Source organism: Conger conger, chromosome 3, assembly GCF_963514075.1.
Source record: "Conger conger chromosome 3, fConCon1.1, whole genome shotgun sequence".
In the NCBI taxonomy this organism is placed as follows: domain Eukaryota; kingdom Metazoa; phylum Chordata; class Actinopteri; order Anguilliformes; family Congridae; genus Conger; species Conger conger.
This window is the reverse complement of record NC_083762.1, coordinates 59827238-59854306: the sequence shown is the minus strand read 5'-3', so window position 1 is coordinate 59854306 and position 27069 is coordinate 59827238. Positions and strand designations below refer to the sequence as shown.

The 27069-nt window shown below is 42.1% G+C and overlaps 1 protein-coding gene across 1 annotated transcript; it reads left to right on the top strand.

Moving 5' to 3' along the window:
- Positions 1-530: 530 nt before the first annotated feature.
- Positions 531-27069, top strand: lypd6 (LY6/PLAUR domain containing 6). Its single transcript, XM_061236029.1, has 5 exons — positions 531-654; positions 19013-19202; positions 22751-22849; positions 23361-23491; positions 24957-27069. Exons 2-5 carry the CDS (start codon positions 19085-19087, stop codon positions 25128-25130), a joined length of 522 nt encoding a protein of 173 aa, XP_061092013.1. The 5' UTR covers positions 531-654; positions 19013-19084; the 3' UTR covers positions 25131-27069.

Below are 27069 nucleotides of genomic sequence, written 5' to 3'. Positions count from 1 at the left end.
GGGCGCTGTGTTCAGGTGAATTTTGTAATGTGCACGCACTTCATATCCGCGCATATTGATGCTACGCTAAACGCATAGCTACGAAACAACTCTGTCGATATTATAGCTTTATTTTAGATTCATTCATACGATTGCAGTTGACACGTATTCATAAACAGGAATACACCATCCATGGCCAATGTAAAACATATACCGCAACACATAAATAAACCTCTGAATGGTATGTTTAAGTTTAGAACCGAGGAGATATTGTTTAAAAACTTTTTTTTTTATTCCATCGTATTCTTTTGTTTTACGCCATCAGCAATGACTTAGTTGGAAGTGAAGCATTCGTTTCTTCCGTGGCATGATATGGGTGGGTATATAAAGAGGCACTGCATTCTACTCTGTTTCCCCCCCAATTCTGTCAGGGTGCAGCCTATTGAGAAGGGCCCAGCCTTCAATGAGCACGCCTACCGAGACCTCTGATAGGACCGGGGCGCCAGGCGCAACGAAAGCTCTCCCTGACTAATGTATTTCATTTCAAAGACGTTCAAAGAGCAGGAATCCACAGACAAATATTCCGCAAAGCCAGCGAACGGCTAAGTGGATGTTTGTTTTGACCCGTGGAATACTCGGAGGACCACGCGTAGTTTGACAGCTGGGATACACTTGGTAAGTTCGGGCGAAGCTTTTTTACAAACTGATAATGTTGTTGGAACTAATTAGCGTGAAAATGCAGCGCGTCACGTCGTGCTCTTGTTATTGTAGACAAATCGAAACAATGGAAATATAAGTATTCACATAGGAGTGTATCGAGAAATTCGAAAATAAGCCCAGATTTAGTAAGATTGTTTACGATTTTTTTTGCGTATACTTTCGTTTTTTTATTCTGTGCAACTAATTTGGCCCACCTGCTGCCCCCCATCCAAATGTATTTTACGTTATTATTAAATTACTATTTGCAATATTAATTTTATCACTTAAAATGCTAATTATACCCTCTGACTGATTACAGTGATTATTGTGATTATTATCTGAAATTGTTTTTCCCAGGTTAATGTAAACCAAAATCTGTTACCACAATGTATGAGAGCTCAGTTTTGCCTTATACATGAATTAATGATAATGTCTGAAAAGACAAAAGACAAAGGAAATCTGTCTCCTACTGCATGAGAAATATATTTTCCTGCTATTTGGAAGAAATTGTACCTTCGACTTTGAAACCATATCATGAATACAAATTTTGTTTTTTTTTCATTTGTAACAACTAGTTTTTGAGATTTAAGGAAAGGAAATAGTAACACAAAATTGAGCATCTGGCTCACTCCACTGTGAATAATGTGCTTTGTTTTGAATATATCTGTACACATTTTAGCGTTTTGTCTCTATCCTGTGAATTGAATCGCCTGTCAAATGGAAAAGAATGGCAGGGATTTACTGTTAGAATGCACTGGCCAGCAGGTGCATGCATATGAGCTGCTTGTAATACGAACATACTGTTTCTCATACAGCCACATGCATCGGGGTCCAGGGACTCAGGGTAGTTGTAACACATGTTTATATGTGCCCTTACTGCCTTATTTCATCAATACAGTCTCTGCACTCTCTCTCCCCAGCACAGATAAGGTAGCTGGGAGCAAGCCCATTAATTTGAATACTCGGTGTAGACCCTGTATAACTGCAGACTAGCCTGTTTCAAAATGCACTCTACACCCTCTTCAGTTTTTTTTTGTTTTTTTTTGTTTTTTTTTAAGCATACTGTTTATCATTATTTCAGTTTCAGCAAACAAAACATGTAATCGATCTTATACATTATGTTTTGTCATTTTTATTTTGTAGAGTTGCTTTATTTAATATTTAATGAGGAATTCTGATTTGGCTTTGAATCATGAAAATATCAGGAATATTGCCTGTTTGTTTAGATAAATATGGCGAATTGTTGAATTTGGACATAATTGGGAAGTCTTCTCTTAAATAAACATAAATATACAAAGCGCATTGAAAGGGGCTAACCTACGGTATTTGTACATTGGCTGTAACGCCTTAGACCAACACAGACTTTTTTTTAAATACACAGTAAGGGAAAAATATACCTCACCAGCAAATAAGAGATAAAGGATATATCCACATGAGGGCCTTTGTCACCCCCCGACATGTTATCATTTCTCTTAGGAGCAACATGTTCTGGAACATCTTATACAGCATACTGTGGTTAACTGAATGCAGGGCTTGACTGACAAAGAACAGAACTGTAAGCTAAAGCTTAAGTCACCGTGTTAAACAGTGAACTAATATGGCAACATCAACTTCACAGTCATCCGTCTTTTGTTTTTTATTTTTGAACATGTAAGTCAGGGGAAAAGAGTGTCGGAAAGTACTGCACGTACAGACTGTGTGCACAATGTTCTCCGGATGCGTCTTCCATAAACCCTTCTCACCACCATCCACTGATCCATACACAGGGCTGTGTATCTAAACTCGACTATAGCTCTGATAGACAGGTCATCTGCATTACAATCGATGCGGTAAAATTACATTTTGAGAGATGAAAGTGGTTTGCGTTTTATATCTTGTGGATAATGACACGCGGCTGTCTGGTTTTCGGTGTACAGTAGGCTGATATTCATGAAGTCATTAATAGGCAATATTTCCCCAGAGAGGAAGCCGTCAGGGGAGCACTCAAAGGTCTGCCCGGTTTTTAGTTCAGATCAAAGGTTCTGAGAAGGGCCACTAAACCCATGAACTCTAATTTACGGAGGATTTTCATACATTCTGCCTCTCTTGCGGCAGAAAGATTAAAGGCGGGAGGAATAGATTATCGTTTACTCGCATTGAAATGGCATACTAATAATGTAGTGATATCTAGGCTAATTGTAAACAAATCCTGCTTCGTTAAAAAGAAATAAAAACAAGCGTCAGAGAGAAAGCTTGTTTTTGATAGAAGTTTGTTTGAGCTTTGTTGGGTTTTAAGATTTGAAGAGCACAATTCAGTAGAATAGTATTAGCCTGTAAGGTTCGAACTGACAGTTTTGACTAAAATGAGTTTGATATTGTACATTCATGTACTTTCATGATGTCTATGATGTCTGTTATATGAAGAACTGCCCTGCATTTCAGTTGTGTTGTGTAAGATCACGATGTGCAAGCTTTGAAGCTCAATATCTCATCACTGCTCAGAACGCAGATCGAACCTTATAATTCCAAGGTCACACATTTATTTAATAGATTTATTTGAGTGATAAGCAGTTATTAGGTCACTTAGGAATTTTTAACAGGTTTAGTTGTTTGTTTACCTGGCTAACTGCATTGATGCAGTTGGTATCTATGCAGGCCTTCACTCAGAGTACCCATACCCCTCAGAGGTGTGGGGGTTTGATTAAGATCACCCCTATGTGATGGATGTGTCTGGAATGCTGGCAGGAAACATAGACCACTGGGCCCCAAACCGGGGCAGATGTACCCTGGAGGCAAATTGGGATGTCCCCAGGGGGTCAGATAAATGGTGTCATTGCACATATATTTTAATACTCAGTTGTATTAATTTATATAATTATTCATCCGTACTTTATCCTTTAGTTTGTCTGTTTATTAACTGAATTGCGTTTATGGTTGAAGTATCCACCATTATCCTGCTGTTATTGTGGTTCAAATCCCAGCTGAGGCGTAGCAAAGGTTTTTAAAACGGACGCTCACTGCCTCCACAGCCCAGTGTGGCCAGAAGCCTCACACGCCGAGCAGAGGTGAGGCTTCTGGCCACGCCTGGCCGTGGAGCCCATCCACACACAGAAGCGGTGCCTCTTGTAGCACGGCGTACATGCTTCTCACAATTCAGTTTCTATCACTCCTCTAGCAAAGGATCATGTACATATTTTATAAGATTAGAATAGTTCCTGCTGGCACTGGTGTGCATAACAGTGATACCCATGTGAAAAATGTGTATGCTGAAATATTTAAAATACTGTTTTATAATTTAGAATACCTGGCATATATATATAATTAAAGTTCATAACTATACTTTTAGTAAGCTCAAGTATACTATCTTTCACATTGGTAGATGTGGTAGAAAAAAATGTAAAGCTTGAGAATTGCTGATATAGACTGTAAGTAATGCGCTACTTTTTCATTTCTCCCTGGTGTTCTGGGGCATGTTTAATTTCTTCCACGGCATCCCTGAAGGTCGACGTGTTTCCCTCAGAAGTTAGCAGCCCCGGCAGGAAGAGCACATTGGGGAGACAGCCTTAACGCCCGTGCAGTCCCCCCCCCTGTAACACGATGAGAAATTCAAAGGGTGTCATTAGATCCCTCAGACTGACAGACTAACGCAGTCGCGGGGGTGCTTATCAGCCGCCGCATGTATCCAGGTGTGGGAGGTGCCCCGCGGTGGCCTCCCGTTTGATGATTGACGCGGCGTTTCCTGCAAGACACCGGTGCAGGCCTCAGCCTCCCTCAACTCCTTTTAAGCCATGCCTTTAAGCAGTGGCTGGTGAGGCCTGGCTGATTCAAGAGGGGTAATTGGGGCTGACAAGGGGGCTTTGGCTGCTGGTTTTGGTTCCAGGTGAGCACTCGAGTAAACTGTTGAGTGTTACTCGCTCTATTCAGTGCTCTGTCACTGTGATACGAGTTCACACTTAAGGTTCAAATCAAGTGCTGCTGCAGAATCGTGTAGTCGGATGGTCATGCCTGCATAGGAGGTGTTTTTGAAATGGGACGGAGCGAGTGAGTTCAGGCTGGACTCAGAGGGGTGTAAATTGGCTTTGTGGAGTGGGTCCGGTCATGTGAATCCCGTCAGGCCTCATCCCGTCCGAGAGAGCGAGCGTGGTGTGTAAGAACAGCCAAAGTGTGTGTCAGTACCCTGAAAGTATGTGTGACCTAGACGACATTCACTGCTCCTGAATTTTTAATGGGTCTTGCCTGCAAACGAGAGAGAGAGAGCGAGTGAAAAAATAACTGGCACTTTCCAGACATAAATCTCAGTTGGCAGCACAGTACAGGAGAGGTACAGTATCTGCCTCTGTTTATTAAAAAACAGGCTGACTGGGGGGTGATTGATGCAACATACAGTTGAGCTGTTATGTGTTTTTACAACTAATTTTTTTTGCTGAAGTCATTCGTTGAGCACCTTAAGGGCTACAGTGTCTCTGATTCGGCCTGGGATTGGGACACGCAGCCTTGTGGTCATACTCCATTTCCATAACTGAAATATAACTGAAAAATAAAAATGGCAGTGTATAAAGGCACTAGGTAGAAAACGCTGCAACATTGTCGGGATGGAGGGATGATGTGAAAAGAGGAATGGGGGGAAAGGGGAGGAGGGGTGAGGTACTGTGGAGATCGACCCCCCAGGTGCAGAGCAGGCCCTTTTACAAATTGCCAGGGCCTAAACTCTGACCGGGATGAGGAAAGAGAGGTTTAGGAGCTGACGTCTGAAAGAGGAGGATCAGAGCTGCTTATTCGGCCCAGGGCTCTCTCTTGTTCTCTCCGCTCTCTCGCTCTTCTCCGTGACTTCATACGGTTAGACCGCAGCGTATGTGTCACTGTCCCTTTGATAACCGCCTGTCAACAGGACGCGTGACAAGGACTGAGAGATGCTCTCCTGTCGTGTCTCTCTTTAAAGGGGAACTTCACTGAGAACAACAAGTCGAGAAACATTTTAACTTCGTGTTTCACCTTACCTATAAAACAGCTGGTATTCTTATTCGTACATACCATTGGAGGAAAACGGCATTGAAAAATCTACTAAAAGATTGCATATTTCTACTGCAGATGGAAAACACATTTGCTTACAGTGCATTTTGCCTCAGTGAATTGAGCATTTATCATGGGTTTACTATCCCTGCCCATGCCTTAACACTATTCCATCAAACAAATGTATTACTTAAAGCGCTACATCGTCAATCTCCCTCTTTCACCTTCTTTGGCACTTAACTTCATGCTGTAGGTTTATGTACTAATGATACTAAATCACTGGTGACACTTTGTTGGCGTCAGCTCTGTTCAGTACACATACACTCTTGTAAGTAGCCAACTGCAGAGTCAAATGCCTAAATGTAAATATATGTAAATATTAGATAAAATCTAGGTATAGCCCATACACACCAAGAGAAGCCATAAATAGAAGTTTTTAAATGTGCATATTATAACAGAGTTTGAGTGATAGGAAACTTAGAAATGCCATCATCCCCAGAGCACACAGGAAAGACAAAAAACACTGGAAATGTCAGGCAATGATATTTGACAGAGAAAATTTTAAATTTCAAGTGTGTGAACTTGGGAAAGAATCATCAGCTCCTTGCAATAGCAAAACCCTTTTCACCACTTGTTCACAGTGGATTCAGGTTCATGAATATGAGATGTCGTACTTCTCACATCTAAAATAACTCCGCCGTTTCTTTCCGCTGTTCTCGCATTCGGTTAAGATTCAATTTGTGTGATTCACAAGACTTGGCATGGTGCGATATATTCCGTGAGGCTAGCAGCCTGCGGCAAGATCCAGACACCGTTTTAACACTGTTTAATTTTGATGCTAATTAGCATTACTCTCGATTACTTTTCAGTGTGTTTAGGGAGCAGATGGCTTTGATTTGTATGCAGCTTGCGTGGAAGGTCAAATAGCTGGTTTAGAGCCCTACTGCTGTGTCATCTAATTAGTATATTTTTGTGTATATAAATACAAAGGTTAAAATAAATATTTTCAGTGTACAGTCCACGCCAGGTTTGTACAGACCCAGTTCTGTCTCCGTACTAAAGTGGGTCTACTGCAAGTTCACTTCATGCCATCCACAGAGTAGCCTATTGCTCTGTGTTTACAGAGTATACAGAAAATTACTTGCCTGCGGGGTGCAAATTAATATTTATTATTTATTGTAGCGGGGGAAGTTGACGATGCCCTGGTATTCTGCTGTCTTCGGAAATGCAGATCAAAGCGAAAATGCGTATATATTTTAACCGCGAACAAGGCAAAATGTTTAATTAGGCAAGTTCTTTGAACTGACATTTTCTCTCAAGGAAATCTGCGATTCGTCGTGCGAAAACAAAGCTCACATAGGGCCGCTGGTGTGAACTGAAAGAGTGCTTTTAAATGTAGACATGAAAGAGCTCAATGACTGAATATTTTAAGCCAGTCCTGAGGAGTGGAACATAGAGCTATCCTCCACATTTTAAAATTCATTTCAGCCCTTTGTCTCACATGGGTGTGTGGTGTCTACCATCTCTCATATGAAGGGGCTTCAGTCTGTCAGGCATGGTAACCCAAAAGCTGAGATGAAACTGTTTCTATCCGAGAAGACTGAAGTACTGCACTGTACTCTCTCAGGAGATTTTGCGTTTGAAGACTGCATCCCTTGAAGTAGAGTGCTTTATTTCCGGGGTGTAATTCCATTGATTTATGATAATGAGGCCAATATTGTGGGGATTCATACCCTAACATATGTGTGCATTTATACCAGACATGTCTTTAAAGTATATTTTATTCCCAGGGCATGTACTGCATACATGTGATTATTCCACTGTCATAAATGAGTGCCTAAATATTTGGATATGTTTATCATATTCAGTTAAATGTTCAGTTAAATTATACCTTGGTATAACTAATACAATGTGAGATTGATTCAAAAAAGCAATATTTGCCTAAAAGCTCAAAATGAGGTTCTTAAGATCATCAAAATAAATCCATACCATTGTTACTTTTGGTTTATTCTCAGCTACTTTTCCCATGGAGAATTATAACTAGCATTGTTTTCAAGATGCATTTGGATGTTGAATAATAACTTGGTAGCATACTTATTTTGCTCTATTCTGAGAAGCAAGAAGATGTGTAGGTCACGTAAGTAGGAAGATTGAAGGTTGTTGTTCGAGTTCCCTCTCACCCACCATACACCCCCCACCCCCCCACACTTCTGAGACCAGCCTCCGCTGCCTGATAACAAACACCAGCTCACCCACACGCTTCCCCAAAAAGAGCAGTGTTACCATGTGGGATCGCAGTGCATCCAGCCCAACCCCCAAGGGGCCGCAAGCCTGTCTCCCACTCCTCGCCTGTTAGCGTGGAGCGCAGTCAGGAATAAAATCCTGTTCAGATCCCACACTTCTCACTTAGAGCACAGTAGCCTCAGGCTAGCATTCACAAACCACTGTGCTGCTCTATGCCTAACTCTGAAGAACTCAGAATCGAAGGCAGCTGCTGTGCCGTTTTGTCCTTCACGCAGCGTAACTCTGAATTTAAGGCAACCCGTGTGCTGTTATTGCATTTATTCCGAATAATATGCGTCACAGAGACAACAACTGCCGTATTGACATGGACGTTACTGGATGTACAACAGAAAATATGTGCGACCCAGTATGAACCGTCAGTAAAAAAAATAGTTTTTTCTTATCCGTTTGAGTTTCGACTGCAAGCCCCACCATCCAGTGGAGGAGCGGGGTAGGCGATGCTGGCAGCTCTCTCTCACACACACACACACACACACACACACACACACACACTTGCTGAAGCTCGCACAGCCCTGTCATAAGACAAAGGCACCGAAAAGCCCCTCTTCCAAAATCCCAATTAGCTCCTTTTGCCTTTTTGACCACGCTGGGGCTTTCGTAGCCAAGTTCAAGGGGATAAAGTCCTGGGCTTTTTGGGCCGCTGCTGCAGGGGCGCATTATTCCCGCTCTGATCCTCATTATTCCCCCCTGGCGTCCGCGGAAAATTCACGTGTCTCACATGGCCTTGGAGAGGATTTAGCCTTCCCCGTTCTCAAGGATGGGCTTAACTTTTTTGTTGCCGGACAAAAGGGGGGAGCCTCCCCCGTGGTGGGAGGTGGGGTCGGGGAGTGGGGGGATCAGCGATCACCCTCTGAGCCTCAGCTGAAATATTTGGTACAAAAACAAGGCTGCTTGTTCACTCTGAGGCACAAGCACTGGAGTGAAAGGCAGGTCCTCCGGTACGTGGCAGAGTACAGCCAGGGGAGGGGGAATCGTTTGAGAAAGTACTGGAAGAAAGAGATAGAAGGGCAGGAACAAGGAGGAGAAGAAAGAGAAGAGGGAGAGATGGGGGCTTGACGCTGTCCTACATTGTGTCCCATATGGCCGTTCTGTCCGCATGCTGCCCGATAACTATTCTGATAAGAAAACCCCATTGTGAGGTCATCTGTTGCCCGAGTGATGCGGTCCACATGCAGCCCAATGGTTTTTCTGGAAAGAGAACCCCATTGTGAGGTCATCTGTGCCCCAAATTTTCATATCCTGTTAGCTCTGCTAAAACCGCTTCCACTATTTCTCATTCTGTTTCACCTTCACTGTTACCTAAGCTAATGCTAACATACGTACTGAACTCTGTATGAAACTTTCATCCTACCTTTTTTATGGTTTCTCAAACTTCTTATATTGCTTCCATGGGGCTGTTTGGCTGAAATTAATATTGTCATTTTAGTGTTGTTTGTAAGGTTAATATTAGGCTATATGTTCCTGTAGGAAATGTTTATATTTTTTTGCTCAAAATGTAACTGATATTTTAGCATTTCTTGCATGTCACTGCACATACTCATCATCTGAATCTGCAGGTTTAATTCATTTAATTTCTAGGACATTAGCATGTAGAAGACTGGATTTAACAGAATAAATGTCATTTTTCAGATTTATCAATGTCCTCATGTTGCATGCTCTTTTATTAACCTCCCTATTTTCTTGCATTACTGCGACGGAAAAATGTTTCAGAAATGCGTAGATTAAGAAACAGAAAGGGCAACTATTCTCGAGCCGACATACGGAATCTGATAGACATAATCTGCGTAAACTCCAGCAGTGTAAATTACACGGTGTATGAGCTAATCGGAGATTACCGCGAGGTTCGTACAAACACAGTGACACACATCCAGTGGTTTATTTAACAGGGGCATTCTGACAGGGAGAACATTGTGTTCAGTTTAAGTGCTGGTTTCTTCTTTATTTGGTTTGCCCTCGGGGTGCATTTGATAAACATCAGGAGCGCGTTCACCCTTTCCCGTTCTTCACTTTATTCCCCACAATTAGTCAGGCAGTGCTCTCTTGTGTTTTGATGTCCTCAAAGAACAAGTCTTTCCTGTACGATACCTTTCTACATCTATTCATGACATGTGGTTTACTGTTCACAAGCATGTCAGAAATGTCCAGCAACATCTATTTCATCCTGTCTTCTTTATGGTGTCTAAAACTTCTTTATATTGCTTCCATGGGGTTGTTTGGCTGGAATGAATATTGTCATTTCAATATTGGATGCAAGGTTAATAGTATATGGTTTTTTTTTTCTTGCTCAAAACGTCACAGATTTTCTTAGATGTGGTCTGCTGCAGATGTGGTTTACTGTTCATCGGCATGTCAGAAATGTCCAGCAACATCTATTTTCTTTGAAAGGAGGGCCGCGTGAACTTAAGCACAGTAGATGAACCAACCCGTGTTAGCGCACCAAGGACACAAACTTATGCTCTCATTCCATGGAGATGAATCAGCCGTAGGAGGATTAGCGTTCTGTCTGCATGGTTTCTGCCGATAGGAACATCTGACGGTCTGCGTTCACGCGAACAGCACGGCACGCTGCGTCGGTGAAGTGCATTCTGGAGCAAACGGATTAGCCGAAGGAGCATCATTGTAACTTTTAAGACTCTTTAGGGCTGAATAAATAAAATGAACAATGAATGAGGTATGTCTGTCATCAGCTACCTCAATAATTGCAGCCTGCTATTCAATTTGGATGATTCTCCTTTTTTTTTTTAACCAGAGGAGCCTGCCAAAAATATCATTGCTTTTTATTTGGCATCAAATATGGGTTAATTGTCAAGGTAGGGAGTGCAATGTTAGCTTTGTCCTGGTAATGTGAGATAGTGAGTCAGTTCCTACTATAACAGAGTGATTTATATAACAGTAGCTGTGAATGCCTAGCCCAGAATGGCAGTGTTTTTGGTCCTGGAAATGCCTTACTATATTTGCTTATTTTAATGTTTTTAATAAATTTGAATGATTAGAACTGTTGTCCATTGTTAAGTTTGAAATTAGATATGCTTTGTTGTACAAATTTCAAATGAGTTGCTGGAACAAGCACACTTCTGGAAGAAGTCCTGTAAAGAAGTGTACTTGTTACGTTTTTTTCGGTGATAGTGACATGGAAGTGCCAACTGTGAGGAGCCAGCAGTTTGCTACTAGTAGCGCAGCTGCGAGAGCCACTTGCTCTCTGTTCAGAGTTTCTGTCACGCCTCTCGGATCTGGTCTGACGAGTTTGGAGAGTCTGTGAAGACACAGGGGGAGGAATTTGCATTTCCCTCTGACAGGAGGACTCCCCCCCCCCCCCTATTCACGGGTTGTTACCCGACCTGGAATATCACGTTGCCGCAGTGGCTCGCCTTTCCAAACCTGGCAACCTTTCAGAGAAAGAGCTCCGTTTAAGCGAAGCTTTTAGTCTCTTCCCTCTTTTTCTTCTCCCCCCCACCCTGTCAGTCATTGGCTGGAACCAAGAGAAACCATTGTGACCTGTTATCAGGGCAGTACCCTACAGTATTGACACACCACAGAGTGAGTGTGGGGCGAATGGCACGCCCAGACTGACCAATCCTCTCCCCCCCCCCCCCCCCCCTTCTGATCACCTGACTTCGTTTTAGGCGGGGGTTTTTTGCACTGACTAATGGAGGACGTCTGGTGTGGCTTGCGAGAGATGCCTTTGGAAGCATTGGAGGAAACTGTCAGTTTGCCAGAGTTGTGAATGGCTCACAGACATGCCCTTTGGCTTGAGAAAGAGGGAAGGGAGTGGGTCAGGCTGGACCTGACCGGACCTGACCGGTTCTGTGTGATGAATAGGGCTCATCAGCCATCCGGAATGCTCTGCATAGAGTTTCTCAGCAGGGACAGTTTCACGTGGCAAAAATCTGCATCCATCATCATCACTGTCAATCTCAAATTTACAGAATGCACCGTGGTCATTCTAGGACAAAATAAGTTGGGAAAACAGTCAATTGCCTAAGGTCAGTTGACAGTTGATCATTTTTAAGCTTTTTATAATGATGGGGAACAAAAATCTGTAGGGAAGTAAAGAAAACAAGTGTTATTCTTGATTAAAGCTTTGGCTTCCTTGCTGGCTTTAATTTCCATGTCGGTGTCTGTACTGGTGTGGTCAGTGGTTTGTGACTGTGGCCAAACTGTGGGGGTCATTGTGTCCGTGTTGCTTGCTGGTAGTGATACACGTTGTAAAATCGAAGGAGCTGGAGCGTGTGAGTATCAGTGCACACAAGCGATCGGCAGTTCGACTCTATACACATGACTGGGTCTCGCTCCAGCATGAGGGCAGTAGTCATTGTGGATACCAAGCCATTGGGGACCATTGGGGTGTTCTCCTTAATTAAGTATAGAGCCTAGAGCAAGGGCCCCAAGAGAAATTTAAACTCTGTCTCTTTGGCACTGTTTCACATAACTCTTGGGTGTGTGTGTGTGTGGTTTTGTGAGACTGAGAGACAAAGATCTTTTTTACAGTTCAGACAAGAATATGACAAGAATGCAAGTAAAGTGGTTAATACATTAGCACCCCAAAACCTTTCCATCACCAATTAAGTTTTTTAATTTTTAATTTTTTAATTTTTTAATTTTTTTTAACTTTGAACCAGATTTTTTTCTGTATATCGACTTGTAAACATGTCTCTTCTGTTTCCTACGGAATTAAATAAATAATTTCAGGCATTTCTGATTTATCTCGACGATTCAGCCGCTGTGCGAATACACCCAATTTTCAAGGAACGAAGGTGATGAGTGTTTGTGTTGCAGAGCGCTGGCAGAAAAGGCAAGAGGGTGTGTATCTTAGGGTTCCTGCCAAGAATACACGGTGCGGAAGGATGACAAACGTGCTGTTTTTTTGTAGCTTTACAACATTTATTAGCTCGCGTGTGGTGCACAAGATGTTGCCCATTACGTCTTATTAAGCAAACCGTTTCTTCTTTTGTTGTGCACCACATGCAGGGTCATGCAGCAGGACATCATTAGATATTGAAATCCACCTTCAGTAAGCCAGCCTTCCTGTGAGGATTCACAGAAAATCACTCAATTAAAAAAAGGAAGTGAATGCATTTGGGATTGTTTTTTTTTTCTTCTTTGTTGCATTAGCTTAGCTTCACTTATAAAAAAAAAAAAAAAAAGCAATATACGTATTGCAAAATAGGAATCCTGTTTCCTGCTGTTTATTAAAGCTGTGGGCACCAACATAATGATTTATCAGAGGCAGTCACTCCACCTTTTGCAGGTAAAGCTTTTTTCACTTTTCTGAGAAGCTTTTCACAATCACAGAGTTTAGGATTGGGTGCCTTAGTCCTACGGCAGAATTACTCTGTTATGTTCTGTTTTGGAGCTGCACTGAATTGTGTCACTTCTAGAATTTCTGGCAGCTGTCTTTACAGTATCTGACTGAATGTAAATCGCTTGGCCAAGACCAGCTAAACACCATATCACAGTCATAATTATAAGGCATTTGCGGTCCTGGAATGTGCTGTTATAAAGCCATAAACAGCAGTCTTCTGCTGTTGACAAGACAACTGGAATTTGGCATGAAATGAATCAGCTGTGCTCCATGGAGAAATTAAAACTGGTATGTCTAAGAATATAGATATGATATTAATTAACATAACATAATTAGAATCACATGTTAAATATTATGTAATATATAAATATTATTATACAAATCCAGTGTCATTAGTTGGCTTTTATCTAGTGGTTTATACAGCCTAGTGATATAGTAGAAGCTTTTACTTCAAGCTTCTACTACTGGCTGCTATTGGTTTGCTACCATGGTAGGAAACGGGAAACAGGAAATGACTCCTTGTGAGTGTTAGTAGCACTCTGTTACTCTGTGTGAGGATACACACAGCCTCTGTAATGATAAGAATCACTGAGGAAATTCAGTGCAGTTGACTGTGGCTTTAGTATACAGTAGCACATTGTCTGAAGGGTCAAAGGATAACACCTACTGTATAAGGGGCCATGGCTGGGTGGAGATCCTGCATCACTGTACCCCACCATTTCGCTGTCCTGTCACATTGAGTATAATAAACATGGGTGCGGAAACAGTTTTTTGACAAACTATCGAAAGGTTAGAACATGATGTTGTCCTCTGCAGAGGATTTTCTGATAAGTTTTTTCCCTTGAAACCCTAGACTTCATGGTCAATTCCAAGGGCAGTTGCACTTCCCCCATTAGGGGTCAGGCACAAACCTCATTGTTTTTAGACTCAGGAATGTCAGTTATATAATTACATCTTTGGCAGACTGAGGCTCCAGTATCTGTATTTTTTTACCTTTGGTACCAGAAGTATGGGTTTGGGTGTAGTTATTACCCTCTTTGTCTTTTGTTTTAATGATATAGCCTATATATCATAAAAATAAAAACCTTTTACTGATAGTCTTTGCCAACTAAATAGTTGTTTATTATTTTAATCATGATGGATTGACCACAGCCATATACGGTGTCTGTGGCTTATTGTGAATATAATTACAATTCAATATTTGGTAACAAGCTAAATAACGTTTGTTAAATAAATAAGTTGAACCAAGACAACCAAGAATATCCCTCAGATGATTCCGCATTAGACCGTTTTGTAAAGCAGTGAAAATAACATTGCACATTAGCCTTAAACTAGACTGAAGCCCTGTAAAATATTAACTCTGGTGGATGGGAGGTGAACTTCAGGCAGTATGTGGGACCTGGTCCGTGGGATAGATGGCTCTCCAGCCATCCAGCATGGTTGGGGGTTTGATCCCCTACCAAGGTGCCTTATGAGCTGAGATCCCTTCTCTATCAGTTACCCTCTCTGTTTTCTCCCTGTGTGAATAAAGCAAGAAACATGAAAGGGAAGGCAGTGTCCACTCTCCTTCTTTGAAAGAACAAAAAACAGGCAAGTTCAGAAAGCGAGGATTGTAAGCGTAGTTTGCTGTCAACAAGAGCATCTGCTACGCGCTAAACACTTTACTAGTAAAGTTTGTTTTGTTCTGTCACCGTGAAACTCCTACCCTGTTTCACAATATGGGATTCTACCTCGCGATAAGAGACGGGTGTTCCGGATCACTGACAGGCAGGAGAAGCTCCTGCCTTGGGCTCTAAAGCTGACACCAGAGTGAAGAATATCACGGATCCTGAGCGAAAGGCTCCTGTCAGTGTTTTGGAGAAAACCATCAAAGGATTTCTTCCGCTTTGAGCCTGATAGGTGCCGGTTATTATGTGCATTAATATGTTGTTATACTCTAAGATCATAGTGGTCGCCTGTGGCAACGGTCTGCTGGCAGGCCTCGTGCTTCTGTTTGTGACCTCTCCGGCACACTGTGGATGCGATCGGACATACAAAAGGGCTCTCTATCAAAGTCTTTTTAAGGCTCGATTGTTAACGAGCAGCGTTTAATTTTCATTACAAAGCTTTCAAAGGTTGTAAATTCACACTCCTCGTTCTGGGTCACTAGACGTCTTTGTAAAGTAATCTTAAAATTGCCATTGAGCTACACAGTAAATCTTTCAAGTCTTATAGGTAGCAATTAGGAATTTGGCTGTGGATGTCAGATTCTGCTGGCAGAGATTAAGCGGAACACAAATACAAAGATGAATGACTCAAATTTGTGTGAGGTTATCCTGAGATAAATCGCCTACATTTTTCTGTGATGCTGTTATTGGCTTTTGTCCCATTTCTATCTGTTGCTCTGATTGATACTGGTGACAGAGTTGATGTCAGTGGCTTCAGGGACAGGTGTTGTGCAGCCTGGCCTGTCAGGCACCAGTGAACTTATGGACCATGGTCACTTTCAAACGGGTGGAGGATTGTACATCTCAGCCCTGGAACATTTCTGTGGCAAATGGATATTTCCGGGGTCATTTCAAAGCCATTTATATGACCCATCAGTAGTGGTCCTCTTTACTGTGGCCACTGGTACGAATGATTGGAATGGGTTGATAGACTTGTTGCAGCATTGTTCTATTGCTGTAGGTAAGGATAATAAGGTGTTAAACCATGCCCCAGACCTGTCACATACATGATTGTTTTGGATTCAAATAATCAAATACACTTTACTGAGCTCGTCTGGTGTGTGGGAACCTTTGAAATACTATCAAAAAGTGAGAACCCTGCCTTCTGCTCCTCCTGGTTGCCTCAGCTACACCAGGCAAGACCAGTGGAGCATCTGAGAAAAGTATTTGAATCCAAAACAATTATGTATTTGACCCAAGTCTACCGTGTCTCATCGTGATGCTGATTGGACTTTTAACATTTCACCACAACCTGTACTAACGGACCTCTTTCAACATTGCTGAATAATGCTTAATTTTATCACGGTCAGTTTCCCATCATGCAATGGTGATTATACAGTACTGCTGTGATTACCTGAATCTGTGAGCTGTAGCAAGATTGACCTGAACATGGTTTTGAATGACTGAATAAAGCGCTCCCTTTGAAATATTCTTGGGCTTAGGAAAAAGTAGAATCAGGTAATTTTGGGAGACACTGAGACGCTGTAGAAGGAAATCTAATACTGTAATGTGATATGCAAATACAGCCAATTATCCTGTTTACAAAATCCTTCACTGCAGCTTTTTTTTCCCCTCTAATTTTCCCTTTGCTGATAATGCCGACCTGGATTTTTACACCACTTGGGAGGAACTAAATCACACTGCATCTGGCTCACAGATTGCACAGTCAAAACAAGGGCACGGTCCTCCCTACAATAGAGAAACAAGATGTGCTCCTGCTGTCTAGGTCCAGTAAACCAAGATGGAGAAATTTACACAGTAAATGAGAGAGAGGAAGGGTTCAGAGTTGTCCATTGTCTTTAGTATTATGTTATGTGATAACGACCAGAATAACTTCTGCAAAGGCCACTGTCGGGGTCCTTTGGCAGGGGTGGAATATCAATTTGTTGTTTTGTATTCAGTGGAGCCGTCTTTTGTTTAGTCTCAGGGAAAATTTCCCGTCTTTGTGTGGCGTGCTGGTGATTATATCAGTGCTGGTTGCTCTGCCTCGAGGGCTGAAAACTGCTTCTGTGACTCACTTCGGCCTCGTAAGAAGTCTGCCATTTAATTAACCTATATTCCCTTACCTTACTGACAATGATGCAATTCTTCTGTTGAACTGTTCAGTAAGCAAATTGAATTTGATTTGAATTGAATTTTTTATAGCAACAATGTACGAATAAAGAAAAGCAAAATTCCTGTGTCCTGAACTTCAAAATATGGCCTGTTGGATGTGATCACTTCAGGATGTTATACACTCGGTGACAACTTAGGTTTACATAGGTAGCCCTGTACACCAACTTGTTAATGCAATTATTGAATTAGCCAATCATGTGGCAACAAGTAGATGCATAAAAGCATGCAAACAGGTTCAGCTGTTTCGCAGGCAAAATGTCTGATCTAAGTGATGATTTTTGGTGCCAGACAGGGTGGTATGAGTATCTCTGAAATCTCAGAGATCTCCTGCACAACAAAGCACAACAGTCTCTAGTGTTTGCAGAGAATTGTGCGAAAAACAAAAATCATCCAGTGAGCAGCAGTCCTGTGGGCAGAAACGCATTGTCAGTGGAAAAGGACTGGTTGAAGCTGACAGGAACGTGATAGTAACGCAAATAACCATGTATTACAACAGTGGTAAGCAGAAGAGCATCTCTGAACACACAACGTGTCAAATCTTTAAGTGGATAGGCTACAGCAGAATACTTAATTTGTCTAAAAAATGAGTCCTAATAAAGTGTTCACTGAGTGTATATAGCATGTTTTATTTGGTTTGAAGATTGTATTTTAAAGCCCCCCCCCTAACCCCAACCCCCTCCCCACAACAATTCTCTTGTTTGGAATCCACTCATCAGCTTCAAGTCACCGTAGTCACATGACCATCATTCATTCCAGAAGGCAATGGCCACTGTTACACGTGTTAATTGATGTACTGCATCAGTTTCCTGACATCTCCTTGCTCCTTGGGTTTTTTGTGGTGTCACCTGATCCTCCCTCAAGCTAGAGGAAGTGCCATTGAGGGGGTTAAGGGGGGGACCTCACAGATGTGTGGTATCCATGGAAGGAGATATCAGGTTCATCCTCTCTTACCCCTTCCGCAGCAAGGCTAGGACAGGGAGGGACCCATAGCTTTCTGGGGAGCTTGTCTGACTCAAAGGGGAGAATTCAGAGAAGACCCCTGTTCAGACAAAATAACTGGTTTAGGGGATAGTTTAGTGTTGTTAGCTGACTGTTGCTTCTGTATTACAGAAGCTGTTTTTCTGACTGAATCTGAGAAAGGACCTTTAAAGTACAAAGCCAGGCCGATGACAGGAGAATGTCATCACCAAGAGACTGAAAAAATAATTGTCATAATAAAGAGCCATTTTCTTTTTGTCTGGTGGCTGTTTGGGATGAAAACGTAATTGACACTGCCTCCCTTTTCAGTCAGAGGTAGAGTATAAGGAATTCAGGTGTGTTGTTAAGTATTTAGAAGTAGATCTTCATTAAGCTTATACACTCTTTATTTGGTATTGATTAGACTTAGTTTTTCTACTGCTGCAGCCCATCCACATCAAGTTTTGTGTGTTCAGAGATACTTTTCTGCATATCTCTGTTGTAAAGCATGGTTATTAAAGTTACTGTCATCTTCCTGTCAGCTTGAACAAGTCTTGAACAAATTATTCTTTCATTAACAAGGCGTTTTTGCCCACAGAACTGCCACTCGCTGGATTTTAGGGAGGCTCTAGTTGCTGCCACATGTTTCACTATGCATTAATGAGCTGGTGTACGGGTCTACCTAATAAGGTGGACAATGAGTGTATAATATGCTTTGATATAGGACAAATTCTGAGAAGCACTCTTGTTATCAATTTGTTTATTTTAATGTGCTGGAAAATATCACTCCGCAAAAAAAAAAAATTGAATCTTCAGTAAAGCTATTCACTGAATGCACTTTGAATGCATAAGAAGATTAATAAAAACATGGCGGCAGGATGTAATGATTCAGTCTTTGTGTAACTTATGAAAGTGATTCATGCCTTGTATCACACATATTGATATTGCATTTTCTTAACAGGTGCCTTACCACTGTTCTGTGAAGGAAGTGTTAGCCAATTGGATAGCTGCATGTGTGAGGCCACACCCAGCAATGGAACCCTGGCCTATAGGGGCCTGGGTACTACTGCTGGCTCTCATTGCTGATTGGCTAACAACGACTGAATCACGGGACTTCACAGCGAAAGACATCATCTTCCTCTATCCATCAAGTAAGAAAATGCTGCTGAAAATGTGGCTTTTTACAAAGCAATTTCTAAATGAGCCAAGACAGATCTAATCTAACAATAGTCTGTACTAGACAAAAACACAGGAAATAATTGGTGATTTGCAGTTAATTGATTCACATTAACATGCATGCACTTTCCATAGATGTACAGTATGTGTTCATTGGATTAATTTTCACAGATGTTTGTATGTACTTATTTGAATACGTCTCACAGTTGATTCGGATACCAGGCGTGTAATCCGTGAGCACCTGCTAAACGCATCACGTCGCCGCTGTAGCCGTCACATCAGGGATGCGGCCTCGATTATTTCCATGACCGGGTGTGAAATTCCCCACTGGCGGCTGGCTCAGAACTCACGGCCACGCCATCGGCCGTCGGTGTTCCGCTTTAGTGTCCGCGCGGAGGCATCTGCGGACTCAGAGCCTGTAAGCCTGGCTGGCGTGACTCTCCAGACCCCCCGAAACCAGCGATTAGGCCCGGGTGTTATTACAGTCGCTGGTGGCTCTGTGAACCTGAGTGTGTGTTAGGGGGAGGGGGGGGTACAGGGGTTAGTCTGGGCTACAGAGGTTCAGTGGCGGGGGTGGGGAACAGTGGGTAGGATGGGGGGGTTCGTGGTTCTCTGATCCCCGGCCAAAGCCAGACGGGTCCACAGCTGGCCTGGCCGCTCAGTGCAGCTCTTGATCCGCCCAGCGCGGCACTTTGAAGTGAAGCAGCGCGCGGCTCCCCCCCCTCCCCCCACGCACGTATCTGTGGGGCTCGGGTCTCCCTGCCACAGCACAGGCACAGAACCAGGCACAGAACCAGGCACAGAACTGGGCCTCTTCGCCTCTCCTCCGCCAATTTCAGCCCACATTAAACCCACAATCGGGCTCCAGTAATGCTGTATTGCAGCATTATCAGCAACTCTCGGTCCTTCAGGGCAAAGAACTGCTGGTTTTCCACCCTCCCTTTACCTGGGAGTTAGGTGTGAAGGCAGTCTGGTCAATCAGTCGCGCTAATTCCTCCAGGAGAAAAGAAAACCAGGCCTGGATTTGGATTCGAGCGCCAGAGTTCCCATTTCATTTCCATCCTGAATTCCACTCCTCCTCTCGCTGTCTTTGTGTATTGTAGCTCTTTGCTCATATGCTCCTTGTTCCACTGTCCAGTCTAGCTTGCTGTCAGCTGCACATTTTTCCATTCTCATGACCCCCAAGGTCCCCATGGGTATGTGAAGCTACAAGAAAAATTTGTCAGGTTAACAAGCCTTCCCAACACAGGTCACTGACTACAGGCTAAATCTCAATCTCCATGATTATCCTAACAAGCCGCCGACCCCCCTCTCTGGCAATAATTATTACGGATTCTGATTTAATTAATGTTCAGCACTCCCAGACCATCAGGGGATTACAGCACCAGCCATGAAACGATGACGACCGCAAATGGCGGTAATTAATGCGACTCGAAAACAACGTTCCGCGTTGAATGGGTGGAACGAGGCAACTCCCTAATTGGAAAGTGGTGCCAATGAGATCATGTTTCAAAAGTCCCTGCCCTGAAACGTTCTTTCCCTGGTGTGCCTTTGAAGGCAGGCGTATCGATCTTTCATTAAGCTACTCTACATCGGTTCTTATGTTAAGATCTTATGATTGTATGATCCATAGTGTAGACTTACAAGACAAAATGTCTGCTGGCATACGCTGGCAAATTCCTAATGATGCCATTAAAGAGAGGGATAAAAGGACCTATTACTCTTGTTTAGGTGTTGTCACATGTTGTCATCTGGTTGTGTGTGGTCTTCAGCTGCCTGATGGTGAAAAACAATTGATTATCTTTGACTATGTATGTGACTTGAGATTTTTAAAATGGCATACCTGCTGGTACAAACAAAACACTGAATGCTCCTTATGATATCGTTGGATTGCAGTTATTATGGGAGCTTAAGATGTAGCTATTATGGATGCTAATAGTGTAAATCTTATTTGTGCTAACGTTATAGGTCTTATGGGTCGTGTATGAGTCATAGATTATCTACATTCCACTCATTGGCTGAAACTCCTCATTTTTGTATTAATGGAAAATGACACTTTTGGCAGCACCAGCACATTTTTCTGTGTGTTTATCATGATAGAAATGTTGCTTGCCAACAGTTAACATATACAGTGAGTCATAAAGGCCATTTCTGTCACTATAATTGCTTTTTCAGCCAGATTTACAGCACATAATAGCCGATCTTCATACCACATGACAAATATATTCTGCTTATCTGTACAGTGTGTATTTGTATATCTACATGCTTACAGAAATACCTTTGGATTATCTAGAAGTTTGGACATCTCCACTTACATTTTTCTGTAACAGATCTTTGGACATGTATTTGTGCATTGCATTAAATAAAGACCAGCTAACTATCATAAAATGTGTATCTGTTTCCATAAAATGGCACACTTTATCCTTTAAGCCCTGGCTGCATTCCCCTGCCCGTGCTGTAATCTTATGTGTGTGTGTCTGTGTGTGTCTGTGTGTGTCTGTGTGTGTGTGTGTGTGTAGATGACCGCATTACCCACTCAGTCCTATTTATTTTAGCCAACAACCTGGCTGTTACCTCAAAGTCGTGAGTTCCAAAGCCAAGGCATCGCACGACTGAGCGTGCTCAGAAGCATGTGAGAGGTATTTGCATCTATAGATCAGAAGGCGAAAATAACCACCTGCTCTCGGGGAAGAGGGCATGTTGGAGGACAGACCTTGTAGTCATGCCTCACTGCTCCCAGCCCCACAGCCAAATTTCTCTTCAGTTTCCTTGTCCTAATCTGCCTTAACCATCGCAGAGCTGGAACCCATGCCTATGTATGTATGTGTGTGTGTGTGTATGTATGTGTGCTTATGCGTGCGAGCGTACACATGATGTGTGTGAATGTGTGCATGTTTGGGTGTCTGCGTGTGTGTCAGAGACTGTGTTTGTGTGGATGGGGGAGTTGGTTGCCATGGCAGTATCGGTCTACGTTTGATTGGCAGGCTTTGTGCTGTGAATGAAGTTTGGATGACCCTCAGACCTGCAGCTGTCAGAGGGGAGGGGGTGGGGGGGGAGGACCCTAACCAGATTAATGTAATGAGACTGAGGGCCCCCCCAGCCAATGCAAAGGGCCCAGTCAGCCCTACTGTTTGATCACAGCAGATGGACCCAGAACCCACACGACTCCCATTCATTCCCAAGGCCACTGCACAGTGTGTCCCTCTTGCCCCTCTGTACTGTCATGAATGTGACCGCTAACCGCTTTTCTATACGCTATAATTGCCAAAACACAGACTTTTTACACTGTTTTCTGCCTGTATCAATTAGTATTAAAAGCAAAGTACTTATAACAATAATCGTTTTTTCTTGTTCGTATTCTTAAAATTCATAGTAGCTTTAAAAAGTTACAGCATTCCTTTGGTACATAGGCTTCTGTAAATAATTGGAAAACTTCTGAATGTAGCTGATTGACAAATCGAAGTTGTGTTCTGGGTGACGTTTTAATGAGCTTGCCCTGTTCCTGTCCCGTTTGTGTTGGCAGCGACACCGTACCCAGGTGGGTTCAAGTGTTTCACCTGTGAGAACGTAACGGACAACTACGACTGCAATCGCTGGGCTCCGGACGTGTACTGCCCAAGAGGTGGGAATGTGTGAATGACTCTATCCTTTTCAAAGAAACTTCACCTGTAACATCCCTCTGTTTCAGAATGCCACTTTGAAGAAGGGGAATCTAACTGTGCCCTTGCGATATTGAACATATTTCACTTGTTGGGGAAGCTCAAATAGCTTCTGTCTTGAATTTTCATCATGCTCTTTTATGGTGATTTCACTTCTTTCTGTTCGGCGTAATCACACAGTTTTAGTTATTCTTGGCTACTGTCTTAAGTAGCGAATTCTCAGTGGAAATAGAATACAGATGTGTCCCACAAGTTCACACAGCACTTGTGTTAATAAATTCACTGGAATGCAGTAATTCTCTAGCTCCGTATTTGTTCCCTTATGTTAATGAACACGCTATCCCAAAATGCAATCTGTTTCCCACATCACCTGATCTCCTTTTCATTGTCAGCCTTCCACTGGTCTGATTGGCTATTAGAATGATTGCCTATCGGGAATGTTCGGTCCTTGCTTAACTGATGTGCCCTTTGCAGAAACCAGATACTGCTACTCCTGCCACAAGATGGACTTTCAAGGGGGCAGCTTGTCTGTGACAAAGCGCTGTGTGGCCCTGGAGGAATGCCTCTCTACAGGGTGTACTGAAGTTGACCATGAAGGAAACAAGGTGAGTGTAAGAAGCAGCGATTCAGCTCTTTGGGCTGTTTCAGTTACGTTGCAGCCGGATACAGTATAGGCTGACTTTATTGTGTTCAAAGCAGATTTCGGTGAAATGCATAATTGTTTTGGATCCAAATACTTTTCTGTGCTCGATTGATCTTGCTTGGTGCAATTGAGACAACCACGAGGACCAGAATGCGTTGGGGTTTGCACTTTGTGAGAATATTTGATAGGTTCCAGTACACCAGGTAAGATCAGTCGTAGAAAAAAAACAATTACATATTTGACCCAGGTCTGGTTCAAGGTCTAAATCAGCCAGTTGGACAAAATCACACTTTAAATAATCGGCAGTTGGAATGATGTGTGACTTAGTTTAGGAGTAATCAGTGTTTGTGAAAATCTAACATTTTTGTTGGGAGCTTGCAGAACACACTGTATTCTCTTCTAGTCCACAAAGACGCGTATACATAATCTAAATGCTTCAGTCCTCCAAACTATTTTCCAAGTTGGAAAATATTTCTGGAATGCATGTGGAATCTTGTGTCTTGAGGCTGTATTCATTCCCTTGCAAAATGTTGGCTAAAATATTATGTCTTCATAAGTAGGCCACATTGCAGATGTATCGTTATATAAAAGATCACAGCCGAAGAATAATTTAAGAGCCCCAGGATTTATTACGGTCGTGCTACTCAGAATAGCGATTGCGGATCAATTTCTTTCTCATTGGTCATACAGCTGACATACGTACATGAAAAGCTTCACTTTAAACAATGCGAAAGCTAAAGCCTCTCAAACTAATAAATATGTGTATTGGACACTGCATGTCTGCTTTATCCAGCATCACTCCACTGCGCTTTGACTTAATCCTCAGAGCCTCCAAAGTGATTTTACTGCTGATAAGATAAAGGCTGGAATTAAACTGCTCACACAGAGAAAGACTTAACAGTAATCCCTGCTGAAATATGAGTCTCCTCCAGGCTCGAGTTGACTGTAAGATGCTCCATTGTGCTTAAGTGGCCAGAACTGCATCTGTCTGCTTAGATTCGTCCTGTTACTGAAGCTTGTGAGTGGCATGTTGTACACCAGGGAGGGCAACTAGGGAAGCACTAATAAACCCAAAGTTGCCATGTTTTTTGTCAGGCGTGACCAGGATGTATCTGGAAAATGTGTAAAAAGTTTAAAAAGAGCGACTCTTCACCGAAATGAGTGTTTGCTTCCCCTGGGTTTAATGTTCACTGATGTCTCGAAGCTACCTGGAGAACTTGCTGTTCAGCTGACCTCTTTCATTTCAGTCCCATTTTGCATTGCATGAGGGGAAGAAAGCAAAATAAATTAATTAATTGCAATGGAAAAAAAAATGAAAAGATGAGACACAAAAGAAAAGGGGCAGTGGTGGTTAACATAGAGAGGAGACTGATAGGCTGTTTCCCCTGTACCCCTGGCTAAACGCCTGCCGGCTGCTCTGTCTTCAGGTGTGCACTGCTTGCTGCGAGGGGAACATGTGCAACATGCCATTACCGAGAAATGAAACGGACGCCGTCTTCGCCACCACCTCTCCGATAAATCACGCCAGCCAGCTTTCGCCAGGCCTGGCCGCATCCTGCTTCACCGCCATTGTCATCATCCTCATTTACAGCCACACATGAAGAGTGCGCCGCAATATAGGCCAAATTAGACATTTGTAAAAAAAAAAAAACATTTCACAGTGTAATGTTAGACCGATTTTATCTTTTTTACCCCTCTCTCCAGTATTATAACAGTGGTGAAACTGTAGAAATAGTTGTTTGCAGCAGCATGTTCAAACCTGCTTGGTTTTTAAGGTTTTATTTTGTTGGGAGGTAGATTGTCTTTTAATTAACAGACACTATGAGCTGGAAGAGTAATGTTCTACTTTGGGCAAATTTGAAAGGATTTGAAAGTCAACTTAATTATAATGTTGCATTTATATGTTGAATGTGTAATATATATGTACATATATAGTATTTATTTTTGTACATGATATTGATTCTTAACAATGGTGTTGAAGTTTTTGCATTTAGGTCAGAGCATGTAAGTTTGTAGAAGCTGGGATTAATTTCCTGTTAGAACTGATAACAAGCTTTCATCCATTAATGCCACATAGGAAAGTATGGGTGCTGTGGGTTACCAATCCGCCACTGAATTCTTTGCATGGTTTGGCAGGACATTTCCTATTTCTGTTTGATGTTCCTTTTCAAATGTCTGCATTTGTTTTTTAAATGGTATTTTCCGTAACACACTTTATGCTAATACTGTTTTTTACTTCCTGTCCTAATGACAAAGCTTTTTTCAAACAAGTTCATAATTTTCTGTAGATGTCACTATGGCCAGATAATGTTAGATCAGCCTGTAAATGAGGACATTTTAATACGGTTTTTTGTTAATATATAAATGTGTTTTCACTGTTATGTATCCTAATGAAACTCTTGTCGTAACATTCATGTATTCTAAGACTGAATGGACTGACCTCCATGTTTTATGAATGCTTAAGACAAAGGTCTCAAACTCAAGTCTCGAAGGGCCGCAGTGTTTGCAGTTTGTTGTGCGATCCTTTCAATCAGCAACTAATTTAAGGCAACTGGATTTGTGGATTCTTAAACCAATCCGACTTATATGAATCACTGGTGCTGAAACACACTGAAAAACAGCAGGCACTTCAAGGACTGGATTCTGCCTCCTGGGGCTTCAGGCGTTCTGTCCTGCTTTTCCTTTCCTGTGGTATGTGGCTGTGGGCCTCATGTATGCGGTCAGTTTGCCGGTGATGTGGTCAGAGTGAAAATGCAGAGGTTGCAAGTACAGTGTTATTGTTTCTGTAGCTTCGTAGTTTATTTAGGCTGACTGCCTGTGGGCTGTGATAGAAGATTAACTTCCTATGTTATCTCTTGTGATTTTAATCCCCCCCTATCAGCTACTGTGAGGGGCTGTGACTAAACCTTATCCAAAAAAGGACAAAAAAATATGACCGTAATTCACTCCTGTTTATACGTTGTTTCTGTTCTGCAAACAGCACATGAGGAGATATTGATTGGTAGCAAACTGAGCTGGGTAGAATTTAGTGCTAATAAATATCCCCTAAAATATTAGCTAAATATTAGGCTACTCTCTTAAAAACGATCAGGTGATTACAACTTTTGAGTGATAATATATAAGGTATAAATGGCCAACAGGAATTTATATTTCTTTTGGCAAAACAGCAATTGGTATTAGAAAATGGATGCCTGAGATGGAGTTTGTTAGAACATTCCAGCAACATTTTAAGTTAGAGATTTATAGATCAGTAGATTTATAGATCATAATTTTAATATATGTCCTGTTAAATAACTGCCTGTGCTCCTTTCTTTTTCAGTGTAAAAGGTGACAGTGTCCATAAAGGGCTAAATCAGATTGTAACTGAGTAAAAAAATCTTCTCCTTCCCTGTACTGTAAATGAAGTTAGAAGCTGTTGATGTGTGAATTTTGTGATCTGTAAATATTGTATATGTAATATCCATGTATATAATTGTATGAAACTGTATATATTCATTTTGAAACTTCATATTAAAAATGAAGGAAAGACCTTTTAACTAA